The following is a 14,552-nucleotide window of genomic DNA, read 5'->3' on the forward strand; positions in this document are numbered from 1 at the left end:
CATTGGATGTTTGGCTTATTTCCTTTACAACTATCTCGTTTGAAAGTTGATACACAATTTTCGAGTCTCCTTTTTAGCAACTTTATCTGCATGTGCTGCTTTCTCCTCTATATCGTTTCTTTTGTCTTTCCTAATACTTCTTTTAACCACCTAGTCCTCTACTCTTTGATTGAGCTAGCTGGGCTTTAATCAGGGCTCAACACATTTAGAGTAAGATTTCTGGTCTTCCTGAGTTACTGATATATCTCTAAGTGTTGTCCGATATCCATTCTTCCTTCTTTCTAGTTTCGAAGCCAAGGCTTGCCTTTATTACGGCATGATATACAATTTTAACTGAGGTTCACATATTTTCAAAACCAGATTCTTCAGCTCCATCGAACAGGTTTAACACTTCAAATTTGTTGCAAAGTGATATGCAGAGGCTTCTGCGCATATCACTATCTTTCAGCTTGTGAGCGTCTAACTGTATGTGCGTTGTGGCGTTAATTTTCGGCTTCTAAGCTTTCAGGTTAGTTTTTACTTTGGCTATCCCCAAAATGTGTTCTGAATTCCTATCCACTCCTTAGTCAATTCCAATTCACGCCAAAAAGGGTATTTTTCCAACGTCTTGATATGAGGAAATTAGTAGTTTTTTGTCCTACCGCCGGAGAACACCCACGAGTACATGTGGATTGTTTTATAGTTGAACATAATATCATCAGGTCGTTGCTTAGGCCGTAGTTGAGGAGAAATGTACGGTTTTAATTCCTAAGAACTTTGTATTTATAAAAACTATTATGGCATCTAATCCCAACATATTTGGCTATTATGGCAACTAATAACAACATATTAACCAAAAGGGGGTTCTACAAACAAGTGATCAAGCCTTATATTGAAAGTGGTACAGAACAAAAGACTGTTCAGGAAGAAGTGAAGAAAATAGCGGCTTTTTGGAACTAAAAAATTAATTGTAAAAGATAATGCTCCTACAGATAAACTTTTAACTGAAAAATTTGAACCTTATATTTTACTTTTTAATTTAGAATGCTTTTTACGGTTTTCTGTTTGATTAGCTTAGGTTAAGCTAGTGTGGAGTGCCTATTTAGCCTACCCTATGCAAACCTGACTTAAAAGCATTAAATCAAACCTATATTAGGCATTTTGGGCTTTGTAATTCAAAAACGTTAAACCTAACCTAGCTTAACAGTAATAAATGTAAACCATCTTAAAAGCAGTAAACCTAACTGCAATGAATTATTTTGTACAGACCACTTTATATAAACTTTTGATTTTTTGCAAGAATTATTCTGTATTTTGTACGAAGTATTTTCATATTGTGAGAAACCTATTTGTCGGTTTTTTAAACTACGTTGAATTTTTATAGTGCTATTTCACATTCTATGGAAAAATCGTGTTAGAAAGAAGTCTTTTTTTTATTAGGTATTCTGTGAGAGGTATTTGGGTGTGCTGTTATAACTTTTGTTAAACCACTTTATAAGAATAATTTTTGTTTTGTAAGAATTATTTTTTTATCCTGTAATAAATATTCTAAGCTGTTTATAAAGTTTTTTGTAAAAAGTATTTTGATTTAAGAAATTTTTTCCATTTTGTAAGAACTATTTCATATTTTACTTCTATTTTTTTTTCCTCTAGGAACTGCTTTTTATTTAGTCTGAAGGGCTACACAATCTGCAAGAACTGATTCGAATGCTGTGTTGAATAGTTTTTTTTTTATTTCTTAGGAGCTATTTCAAACGTTATTTGAGTTTTTATGTGTTTTGTAAGAACTATTTTGTATTTTGTATGAATTATTTTTGTTTTGTAAGAACTATTTCATATTTTGTGACATATTCTATATTTTATCATAATAATTTTGTATTCTGTCTCAACTGTTAAGCATTTTTTAAGAAGTATAGCAAATATTGTAAGAGCATTTTGGATTTTGTATGAAATATATTTTTTTTGTAGTAAGTATTTTTCTACATTGTAACAATAATTCCAGTTTTGTAAAAACTCTTTTGTATTTTCTAAGAGCAACTTTGTATTTTGTTAGGGCTATTTTGTCTTTTTGTAAGAATAATTTTGTATTTTGCATGAAATGTATTTTATTTTGTAGGAACCAATTTGTATTTCAAAATCTGTAAGGACTCTTTTATATTTTATGCGAGTCACTTTTGTTCTGTAAAAAACATTTTGTATTTTGTAGAAATTATTCTTTGTTTTTCAGGAAGTGCTTTGGAGTTGTATGAATTTTTTTGCATATGTCAGAAAAATGTTTTGTTTTTCTAAGATCTATTTTGCTTCGTAAAAATTATTTTGGTATTTTTTAAGAATGACTTTTGTATTTGTAAAAACTATTTTATATTTTTCATATTCATTGTGTGTTTGGTCATAACTATTTTGTAAGAAGTTAAGAAGTATAACAAATTATGTAGGAGCATTTAGGATTTTGTTTGAAATATTTTGTATTTTGTAGGAAGTTTTTGATTCTGTATTAATTATTTTTGTTTTTTAACAACTATTTCAAATTTCTTCAGATCTATTTTGTAATTTATTAGAACTGTTTTGTATTTCACAATAGCAATTTCGTATCTTGTATGAAGCATTTTGAAAACACTTTTTTTTTGTATTTCATAGGAACCATATTGAGTTTTGAAAATACCTCTTCTATTTAATAAGAAGTATTTTGGTTTGTAAGAACTATTTTTTATTTTATAGGAATTATGGATGCAAGTTATGATCACGACGTATCAGCATTATCTTAAAAACGGCTTAAAATATTATATTGAAACTTCATGAGAACTAGGAGAGGATGATTTATTAGACCAAAGAAACCCAATGTTATCAACTTTACTACTTACTGTTAGTACTAGAGCTGATATCACTACTGCTCCTATTGCTAATGTGTAGAGCAGACAGTTATAGGATATAACAAATACCCTACAATGGCTATAAAAAAGAAACTTTCTTGGAATGTTTGTATTCCTTTAAATCTGAATCAAAATCGCTATTTGTATGTTAAGACGTCTCAGCAATATCCTAAAGAAGAACCGATGGTATTAATTTGGTATTTCAAGAGTTAGTTCTATTCATTTTAGTTTCTGCTGGTTTTTAGGCTGATTCGGTTATTTATTGCAATTTGTATACGTAATAGCTTTATTTTATTTATTGTTGGTATTTCGGATTGCATTACGTTTGGAATATTATTTGACTTTTTATTTGGTCGTTTTTGGTGTAATATGGCGTTTTCGAGCCTCAATAATCGAGTCTCTACCCTTTGAAGGAGCCAGAGCTGAGAGTCCACTAACCTTATTTTGAACATGTAAGAAAGCTCTTTTTAGTTGAATAGATCCTATTTAAACTTCTACTTTGTAATCCTCCGAAAGGTCATTGACAAAGGTCTACATTATAAAATCTTTCCATTTTTTTAATTTAAAATGAGTGACCTTTTTTTGTAGAATATTGTAAAATAAAAAGAAAAAAACTTAAAACTACTACTGTAGCCTGTAGATTTATCTCTTACCTCAGTTTCACTTTCCGGTGGATTTTCGGTTAATTCAGTCAATAATTTTGAACCAGCATAGACAGCAGCAGCAGCTGCTCCAGCAGCTACAACAATACTCTGAAAAAAACTAATATTCTATAAAAAAGCACTTGAATAGTTAAGCCTAAGAGGATTTTTCTTTCTAAGGCTTTTTTCCCTTTCTAAAGAGTTTTGTTTTTGCAGAAACCCCCCCCCTTTAGAAAATAATTGTCAGATGAACGTGATAAGGTTAAAACACAAAAATAAAAAGTTTAGAAAATGAAGAAAATTAAAGTACATTATTTATTGTTTATAGTCTTTGTGTGATGTAGAGGTTTGTGAATATCATACATTTTTTTACATACCTCACTGTTTTAGAAGCAAGGTGTAATTTATTTTTCTTGAATGTCACCTGAAATTCATTGCACTTATAAACTAGAACGTTGGCTTATTTATAACTACACTCGTTTTTAGATATAAGAGCTATCTTTAAAATTGTGAATTAACATTTGCTTAACATTTTCAAATATAAAAAGGGTTAACCCCCCCCCCCCTATATATTTCGGTAATATTTGATTTTGGATATTTCTTTATAAATAAACCTAGGTAGTTTGTCGTAAAGTCTTCCATGATTGTTTGATGTACAAATCTGATACGTTATGTAGCTGAAACTTGTCGTCCAACATCTGCTATCACGCAAAATCTCCTAAAATCAATAAGTGTGTGTAGATTAGGTAACCATGGATGTTAGTGTCATTTCTTGGAATATGATTAGTAACAAGCGCCATATTATCGAAGAATTCTTGAGGAATTAGGATGTGTTGTGACTGCCAGCATATTTTATGATGGAATGCAATAAGAAACTGCAAGAATTTCCTGAATCCCACGTGCTGTTTATTAGCTCACGCCAAACGTCTTCTAAGTCACAGTAGACCTCTGGTGGTATTTGCAGCCTGGTTCACTACTGGAGATTTCAGCAATCTATCGAAATTCCCAGCGAAACTTTTATTAATATTTACCTTTCAAAAACCACACATCTAAAGAGTCCGACAAAGGCTTTGATCTCACGGCTAAGCCACCCGAAGAATTTATTTCCACAATACTATGTTCGAAAATCTTCTAGCTGGTGACTTTAATTATGATATATAAGACCTGGGCTCTTGCTCAAATCTGAGTCTATAGCTTAGTGGTGATAAAAAGTTCTAAAGGAAAATCGTGACACAGCTAATCTTCACCATACTGAGACCACTAATAACATCCAGAATTTCAAAATAAGAAAATCTGTCCCATAACCAAAAGAAACACTTGGTCTCCAGATATAATCTTAATCATTTTCTGACAACAGTCGAAAGCTAAATTTTTGCTGGAGCCCCAACAGCCAAGCTTCCTGAGTTATATGTCACAAAGGGTTTGAGAAGGATATATCATCTATCAAAATCCTCTGTAATCTTAAAAAGATGTATCATCTGTCCAATGGATCTCTGAAACAATCCACCGTAAAACTAAGATCCCTTTCATCCTATTAAGAAAATCCACTGATCCTTTCCTTGATTATGCTCGTCTGCTTAAAAGAATTTAATCTGCTCTTAGATAACCCCGAAGACAATACAGCTTTTCCATGACGAAAATATTACAGTTAGAAATAGGCATGTAACCTTTTAATTGACAGCAAAACAATTAAAAAATTTTTAACTGGATATTTCGAACACATATACAGTGTCTATTATCAACAGTAAAACTGCTCTTATTCCATCACCAAGCCATTAAATGAAGCATGAAAGAAACTATGCCGATAGGTATGAAGCACGATTCCAAGGTTATCCTGAAATTTCCGAATTGAAAATCTTGTATGAGAAATCGAGGCACTGGTCCTAAGTCGGGCTTGATTGTCATAAACCACGAACATGCTAGGTTACTTTGGTCTGGATATCTGCAAACAATTACTATGTTGAAAGCATAGGAACGATATTATAAAGCAATTTTCTGAACGTCTTATTCTAAGTCCAAAGTCCCTGTGTAAGAATGTCAAGTAACCGCAATTAAAATCTACGCAATTCAAGTCGACGCTAGGTTCCGTCCCTAGCGAGAAATCTCGAGGCTGAACACTAACAGCGACAATTTTCACCTCCCTCCTCCACTTTTAGTACAATTCTTGCTGAAAAACTTATCTACATGCTTTGGCACCATACAAATAATGATTTGTTGTGACGTGAATCACGGTTGATTCTGGTATAATGTAGGACATTTCAACCTATTGTTTTAAATGATATTTTTTTGTTGAAATGGAGGCAAAGTTTTCTATGAAGGAAAAATGATTCCTGTTTTAAATTGAAGTAGATCTCATTGCCTTAGGAGTTTCTACATACCCATTAGTGGGAGCATTGTTTTTTTATGATGTTTGAATGGCCTACTAGTAATAAAATTAGGTCGAAACATTACGTTGCTTCGGCGCAGTTTAGTTTTCAGAAGGGATTAGGGTGCGGTCATACCTTGTCAGTGTTTTGCGCTATGCTTTTGGACGATACGACAACATATTTAGTTCTTGGCAGTCATGATGTATATTCCACTCGCTGGCAGATAAATATATCCTGTATTTCAAAACTGTTCCGTGTAATAAAGTCTATGTAAGGAGCGACTCGGCCCGATAGAAATCAAAACTCTTAATAAGTATTTGACAATAACTAATGGTTCAAAATAGTTTGCTTTTCAATCTGCTTTCAAGTGTAGAAAATCTTTTTAAGTTTAATGTTAATTTTAAAAAGCTACAAGCCTGGATTTTCGAAAAAGAGGGAAAATGTCCTCAAAAAGTCAGGCAATCTTAATGGAAATCACACCATAATATCTAACACATTAGAAAACATTGCTATAGAGGTTTCAAGCACCTATCTACGAAAATATGGAATTTTGATTATTTTTTTAAGAGAAGAACGATTATGGACACGTGCTCATTTATCTATTTCTCTTTTAATTTTTTCAGAGCCTATCGTTCCGAGGCAATGGTGCTATAAAATAGGAAGAAAGTTCAATTAAAAAATTAAAAGGTCTAGTGCCTTTTCTAATGGTCAATAGTGATATAAATAGTGACAATGACTACAACAGCAAAAAAAAACAAGAAAACAATGGGGAATTTCTTCTGCAACGCAGTGGAAGGTAACTTTAAGTGAGTATTTCTACCTTATATCCAAGGGAAAACCAATGAGATAAAAGAAACACTAAAATGAGATCATTTAAACTAAAGTCTGTTACTTTTTTATCTTTTTAAACAGTCCTGGTATCATTACTTCAGGGAAGTTCAACAGGGACTTGTAAATCACGTAAGGTGAGAAAACGCAATTCATTCGAGTGAAATAAAAGTAGTTAAAAACAAGCTTTCAATGTTAATCATGCCTTTTTGGTAGCTAGCCTCAAAGGTAATAGGTTCAGTGGTATTTTTGACTGATTTTATAATATAACTTGTTGAATACTTTCTAATAGAATTTGTATATAACACATTTAGTGAGCACTCCCCCAAACGGCTATTTAAATAAAAATTATATTTTAATTTGAGTGTAATTTCAATTCCTTCTCGAGCAACCTTTTTTTATGCCTAATTCATTGCTAGTACAGGAAGTTCCTTCGAAAGTATTTTATGGCTAGAGTCATAAAAATATGGCCGCTTAAAGCAAAATCTACAGATCTATTAGCACTATTAGAATTTAAAAATATAGTTTCATTGTCTTTGTGGTAATGTAGGCATTTTTTTTTTAATTCTGATGGGTTCTACCAACATTGTAGTTGACACAGTCAAGTGATATTTCATATACCCCTCTTTTTCCAAGAAACTGGAGTTTTATTTTTACCAGAGTTTAGGAAGTTAACGATTTTTAAATTATTAGTAAATACTACATATAGATTGTCTTGTGTGCAAACCTTTTTTAAATTTCTAGTGACTTTTGGTATTTGGAAGATATATTATATTCTAGGGCTTGACCGGAGCCTCATATTCTGGAACGCCCTTGGTTTTACAGGAGTGTTTTTCCAGTCTACGGCTAATTGTATTATAGACTGGCTGTTGAGGTGGCACTTCACGCCACCCCAACACCTAGTTAGTGGGGGCGTTTCGCGCCCCCCAAGCCCCCCCGCGAGCGTAAGTCGTTACGCGCCATATTAGTTACGCGCCATTGTAGTTGTGTCCCTGTGTACCACCTATGAATATAGATAGATTTATATATGTGTTTTGAACGACGTAAAACTTGCGAATATACAACATTCTTGGCTTTCCCATTGTCTGTGCATATACAAAGCCTTATGTACTTATAACGACGTCATATGCAAACGCTCTTTTTACAAACAAACATGCATACACACAACTCGTTTTAATATAGATTAAATAAAAAAACAAGTTTTTTTAAATGAAAGTAAGGAGCGACATTAAAACTTAAAACGAACAGAAATTACTCCGTATATGAAAGGGGCTTTTCCTCCTCGACACCCCGCTCCTTACGCTAAAGTTTTTTATTGTTTTAAAAAGTAGAGTTGCGAGAAAGAATCAAACTTTAGCGCAAGGAGCGGGGTGTCGAGGAGGAAAAGCCCCTTTCATATACGGAGTAATTTCTGTTCGTTTTAAGTTTTAATGTCGCTCCTTACTTTCATTTAAAAAAACTTGTTTTTTTATTTAATTTCTGAAAGTTTTTGAATTAATGCATGTCTGATTTTGGCTCTCCGTACATAAATTATAAAAATGAAATTTGCATATTAATTCTTTTTTTGGCTAAATGGCTTTCTCTTAGTTTTGATCAGACGATTTTGAGAAATAAGGGGTGGGGAAGGAGGTCTAGTTGCCCTCTGATTTTTCGGTTACTTAAAAAGGCAACTAGATCTTTTATTTTTAACGAACGTTTTTATTAGTAAAAAAAAATACGTAACTTAAGAATTAACTTACGTAACAAACTTTTATATTCTTATATTTTTGATTATATATTTGAGGGGGTTGGTCCCCTCGTTAATACCTCGCTCTTCACACTAAATCTTGTTTTATCCCAATTCTTTAAGAATGACCCCTGAATGAGAAATGCCGTAGAATAAATAGTTGAAATTATTAAAAAAAAATTTTAGCATAAAGAGCGAAGTATTTATCTCCTCCTAAATACCTCGCTCTTTATGCTAGAGTATTTTTAGAACCCCTCATATGCGTAATAATCTCTGTTCGTTTTAAGTTTTAATGCTTCTCCTTACTTTCAATAGAAAAAACTTTTTCATGTTTACATTTTCATTGTTTTTTTTTATAGTAATGCTAGAAAGTCCTGCGCCCTTTTCATTGAATTTCTCTTCCCCCATGAAACATTTCTCCAAGGAAAGATCCTCCCATATAGCCCCCTCCCCTGAACCCCACACCCAAACCAAAAAATCTCCCTGATAACGTCGGTACACTTCCCAGTAACCATTACTGTATGTAAACATTGGTAAAAGTTTGTAACTTGCAGCCCCTCCCCCAGGGACTGTGGGGGGTAAGTCATCCCCAAAGACATAGTTATTATGGTTTTCGACTATTCGGAACAAAATGGCTATCTCAAAATTTTGATTCGTTGACTTTGGGGAAAATATGAGCGTGGGAGGGGGCCTAGGTGCCCTCCAATTTTTTTGATCACTTAAAAAGGGCACTAGAACTTTTCATTTCCGTTAGAATGAGCCCTTTTACAACACTCTAGGACCACTTGGTCGATACGATGACCCCTGGGAAAAAAAAAAAAAAAAAAAAAAAAAAAAAAAAAAAAACAAATAAACACGCACCCGTGATTTGTCTTCTGGCAAAAAATACGAAATTCCACATTTTTGTAGATTGGACCTTGAAATTTTTTCTATAGGGTTCTCTGATACGCTGAATGCGATGGTGTAATTTGACTTTTAGGGGGTGTTACCCCCTATTTTCCAAAATAAGGCAAATTTTCTCAGGCTCGTAACTTTTGATGACAAAGACTAAATTTGATGAAACTTATATATTTAAAATCAGCATAAAAATCCAATTCTTTTGATATATCTTTTAGCATCGAAATTCCGTTTTTTAGAGTTTCGTTTACTATTGAGCCGGGTCGCTCCTTACTACAGTTCGTTACCACGAACTGTTTGATAGATAGATAGATAGATATAATACAAATTAACTGCGTAAAACTTGCGAATATACAACTTTCTTCGCTGTACAATTGTCGCTGCATATAAATAGATTGTCATAGAATAGAATTTTTAATATAAAAGATAGATAGAATTTTTCAGGCAAGCATTCGTTTCGTCTGCAGGAGTTGATCTAGGTATTATAGGTAATGTTTGCCTGAAATATCCCGCAAGCAATATTAATGTGCTGCCAAATGGTTTCAAATTCCCTTGCAAATCTTTCAAACATTGATCCAGAGCCTCGAGAGATTTTTTGTGTGCCATTGTGCACTCGTCCCAAATAATAAGTTTGCATTGCTGCAATACTTTACCCATCCCAGATGATTCGGAAATATTGCACGTGGGAGTTTCTGTAGAATGCAAATTCAGAGGCAATTTCAAAGCGGAATGAGCAATTTTTCCACCAGGCAGCAACGTTGCGGCTATTCCGGACGATGCAATTGCCAACGCTATATCATTTTTTGAACGAATTGATGCCAGAATCAGTTTTATCACAAACATTTTACCAGTACCTCCTGGTGCATCCAAAAGGATAATTTCTCTAACGTTGTTATCGACACAATGCATTATCGTATCATAAATGTCTTTTTGTTCCGATGTTAAATTGGAAATGTTATTTTGTACATACGACAATAGATCACTCGTACTGTAGCTTTGTTCAAGATCCAATTCTACACATGTCGAAACAGCAGCGGTACGATTAGGTGAAAGCATTCCCAAATCATGAAGAGGTTTGTTTGCCATACATACGCACAAATCTTCTATAATAACGAAAGTGTAGTTATATAAATTTCTGATGTAAAATCAAAAGTCATATCTGACGTCTCTAACCGTTTTCGATGGAGTATATCTTCGGACATTTTTGATTTATATTTTTCCCATAACTCTGTAGGAACTGATGGAGAGCAAGTCGTTAGTATGATGCCAAACAATGCAAGAATTTGACTTGGAGTTGATGTTTCGCACGCGTCATTGATGCAGTTATCCCAGTGTTGGTCATTCTCCAATAAATTCAGAGCTTCGCATGCACTACGGTAAGTGTCATGTATAGTACCGTTTACAGTTCTCAAATACTCAAAGGACCTCGGACCGGGTACATTCACCAAAAGCAAGCGTAGAAAGAAGCATTCATGTTGATTGGGGTGAACGGTGTAGAGTCTTCCTATCGTGGTATCTTTGAAGATGGTAGGTTGGCCGTCGACTGACTTACCCTGTTTTCGACGTTCAAATACTTTATTTTTAGTATTCCACGTGTAATACGAAGGCACTTCAGTATACCGCCGTTTTTTTTTGCAAAAGAATCATTTTTGCTTAGCGAAAAGAAAGCAGTTAACTTTGTATCCGGTGGATTCAGGGCTCTTTGTTGCAGGTTGGATTCCGAAAAATAAACACGTTGACCATTCTGTAAATGTACCGCTAAGTGAACAACAGCTGGACTGTGTTCATTTATCGTAAATGAAAGAATTCGCCAAACAGCTTCATTACTGCTTATGTATCTTCCAGCCTGATATTGTACGAAATTGTCGATATCTTTGATTTCGGACTGCAAGCCAAAAACTACTATGTCACTGCCTTTGTTGACGTATTTACATATGTATTTGATTGCCTTTACGGAGTTACAGTATTCAACGTTTATGTGTGCCTTAAATGTTTTTGATAATAATGGGGAATATGGAACAACCCACTGGTTATCTACGTCGATGGTGGTACCGTTACGGTTCTTTATTATTGCTGTTTTACCACCATCTTCAGTAGATCTTCTTCTATATTGTGGGTAACCATCATTACCAGTAATTGTGTTGGATACTAAAAGTCGAGGATATTGCTTTGTGCACCTTCCTTTGGCCATGCATGGTGAATTTTCGTTCAGTGCACCGCAAGGTCCATGTATCATATTTTTTCCAACAATATCATATAACCCCTTATTGACATTCATCAGGTATTTGAGCAGAAATCACATCATCAATTTCGTTAGAAGTAATATTATAATGTAGCCAGATTAGTATATGTGCGTGTGGCAAACCTCGTTTTTGCCATTCCACTGAGTACAACCAGCATCGCACTGACCCAAACACTTCAAGTTTTACTATGTAGTTTATCAGTGATTTCAACTTTTGCCGGAAGACACGGGCCGTAATGTCATGTCTATGAACCGCCGATTGTCCTTGAAGTAAAAGCTGCTGTATCTCGTCCCAAGATTGATTACATGTAAATGTAATAAATAAATCTGGACGACCATAGAGACGAACATACGCAATAGCATCTTGAGCATATTCATGCATATGACGGGGACTGCCAGCATATGACGAAGGTAATCGTTAATCTTCCAACGTTTGTGGTATTACCGTCATTTACAACTGCATCCCGGAAATGAATATATTGTTCAGAGCGGAGCTTGGTCTGATTCAGAAGGATAAATAGCAAACGTTCTGATTCAATTTTTGCATGTATATCAACGACGTACTGGTGAAACAATTGACGGCATTTTAAAATATAATTGTCTTCATCCTGCTGAATCATTAGTCTATAGGAATAATAATACTTTGCACTGCATTTCTTATTCATTTCTTTGTTAGTGGCTGGATTCATCAATTTAATATTAAAGTGGTAGCCCTCGGATCCATCCCAAAAAATGATAGGATATTGTAGGAAATCGTAGCATCGATGAGTTTCAACAATTCTTACCAACTGAGCGTTTCGTTTATTAAGAATAATATCTTGAGGTAAAAACTGATCACCGACCATAACGATTGCCGCTTCGTCGATAGTTGGAGGATTGTATCTACGCACATGTTTGCCAGGAGGCGTTTTGTCAGCGGAAATAACAATTTTATGCGAATCAGTAGGCATCAAATCGATGGCTGTTTTGAACAGACGCACTAAATTATTATTTTCGCGGAAAAGATGTTGCAATTGGGAAACGATTGTCCTTTCAACTTTGGGAGAAATTTTGCAACGTGCATTCAATTCAGAATTTCTATCACTGATGAAGTACAATTGTAAAAATTTATGATTCTCGCCTGAGAATGGTAGAAGGGACCCTGCTCTATGATAAATTTGCCCTTTTAATTTGAAAGTAGGCATAAATTGATCTGGATTTTCGATTTGGGCACCAAACGACGTCATTTGGAAACATGAGTTATATTTTCTGATCTGTGATAAAAAACGCTTAGATTCTGACGCAGTTCCAGTAAGCAAAGTCTTCAATGACTCTGGTGGTGCAGCCAATAGAGGAAGTTTAACTTTTCCTGAGGCGCAACACATTCCCATTGTTTCACCATTGAATTTCAAGGCCTTGCAATAGGGACAAATTTTAGACATAGTCCCGATTTGAACACATCTACTCAAGCTATAATCATCGACTGTGCTGTACCTGAATGCCAGGCGATAATTTTCAGGTTGCTCTTGTGATTCCTCGGCACGCTTCCTTTTCTTACTTTCTCTATCAGCCGCAAGCCTGTTTTCTTGCTGTTCTTGTGATTCTTCGGCACGCCTTCGTTTTTCACTTTTTTTTAGCAGCAAGTCTGGTTTCGCGTTGCTCTTGTGATTCCTCGGCACGCTTTCTGTTGTTACTTTCTCTATCAGCCGCAAGCCTGTTTTCTTGCTGTTCTTGTGATTCCTCGGCACGCCTTCTTTTTTCACTTTCTCTTTTAGCAGCAATTCTGGTTTGGCGTTGCTCTTGTGATGCCTCGGTACGCTTTCTTTTCTTACTGTCTCTATCAGCAGCAAGTTTTTTGGCATAGACTCTTTGAGCAGCTTCCTCGGCTGTTGACATTGTAGGTTCTTCAGTCATTTAACAATTAAACATTTTTCCGTGAACGAATGTCTTAAATACCTTTAATGACGTCATTGTCATAATGACGACATGACGACCTGATGACAGTGACGTCACTCGACACACAGACACACAGACAACTTATTTATATATATATACTAGCTGTTGGGGTGGCGCTTCGCGCCACCCCAACACCTAGTTGGTGGGGGCGCTTCGCGCCCCCCCCAAGCCCCCCCCGCGCGCGTAAGTCGTTACGCGCCATATTAGTTACGCGCCATTGTAGTTGTGTCCCTATGTCCCACCTGTGAATATAGATATATATATATATATATATATATATATATATATATATATATATATATATATATATATGTTTTTAACTACGTAAAAGTTACGAATATACAACATTCTTTGCTGTCCCATTGTCTGTGCATATAAATAGATTGTCAGGTTTACCGACTCTTGAACATGCAACATATAATGGTCCATGGTAAAACAATCCGTATTCAGATCTATACCTCATGATTCTAATGATTGCCCTTGAGCTTTGTTGATGGTGATTGCTAATCGACCATTCCCTGAGTCGCCATCGTCATTTATATATCCCCCTGTGCACCCCGGCGTTCCCTTTGTAGTTATTTCCCTGTGTCCCAGTCGTCGTCATTTATACTCCCTGTGTCCCGGTGCTTTGTTGATTGCTAATCGAACATTCCTTTTGTCCCGGTCGCTTTCTCTTTGAGTGTCGTCATTTATTTAGATTGTCAGGTTTACCGACTCTTGAACATGCAACATATAATTGTCCATGGGAAAAACAATCCATATTCAGATCTATACCTCATGATTCTAATGATTGCCCTTGAGCTTTGTTGATGGTGATTGCTAATTGAACATTCCCTGTGTCCCGGTCGTCATTTATATTCCCAGTATCCCGGTCGTCATTTGTGTCCCAGTGTTCCCCTTTTAGTTTTTTTTTATTGGTTTTGACCTTTTTTTAGGTTTTTTAGTTTTTTCTTTTTTCTTTTTAGTTTTTTTTTGAAGTTTTTATCTTTTTAGTTTTTTATTTTTATTTATATTTTTTTTTTAGTTTTCTTTTTCTCCTTTATTTTTCAGTTTTTTTCCTTTTTTTTA

The 14,552-nt window shown here is 34.8% G+C and overlaps 1 protein-coding gene across 1 annotated transcript in view; it reads right to left on the reverse strand.

The window, feature by feature from the left end:
* The window catches only part of LOC136031909 (zinc finger CCHC domain-containing protein 24-like), a 67,344-nt gene that overhangs the window by 36,844 nt on the left and 15,948 nt on the right, over positions 1-14,552 (reverse strand). Inside the window, exon 3 of the mRNA XM_065711904.1 lies at positions 3,503-3,601. Within this exon, the coding sequence (XP_065567976.1) occupies positions 3,503-3,601 (99 nt within the window). The remainder of the gene's footprint in view (positions 1-3,502; positions 3,602-14,552) is intronic.

This window comes from Artemia franciscana, chromosome 10 (genome assembly GCF_032884065.1).
Source record: "Artemia franciscana chromosome 10, ASM3288406v1, whole genome shotgun sequence".
Taxonomy (NCBI): domain Eukaryota; kingdom Metazoa; phylum Arthropoda; class Branchiopoda; order Anostraca; family Artemiidae; genus Artemia; species Artemia franciscana.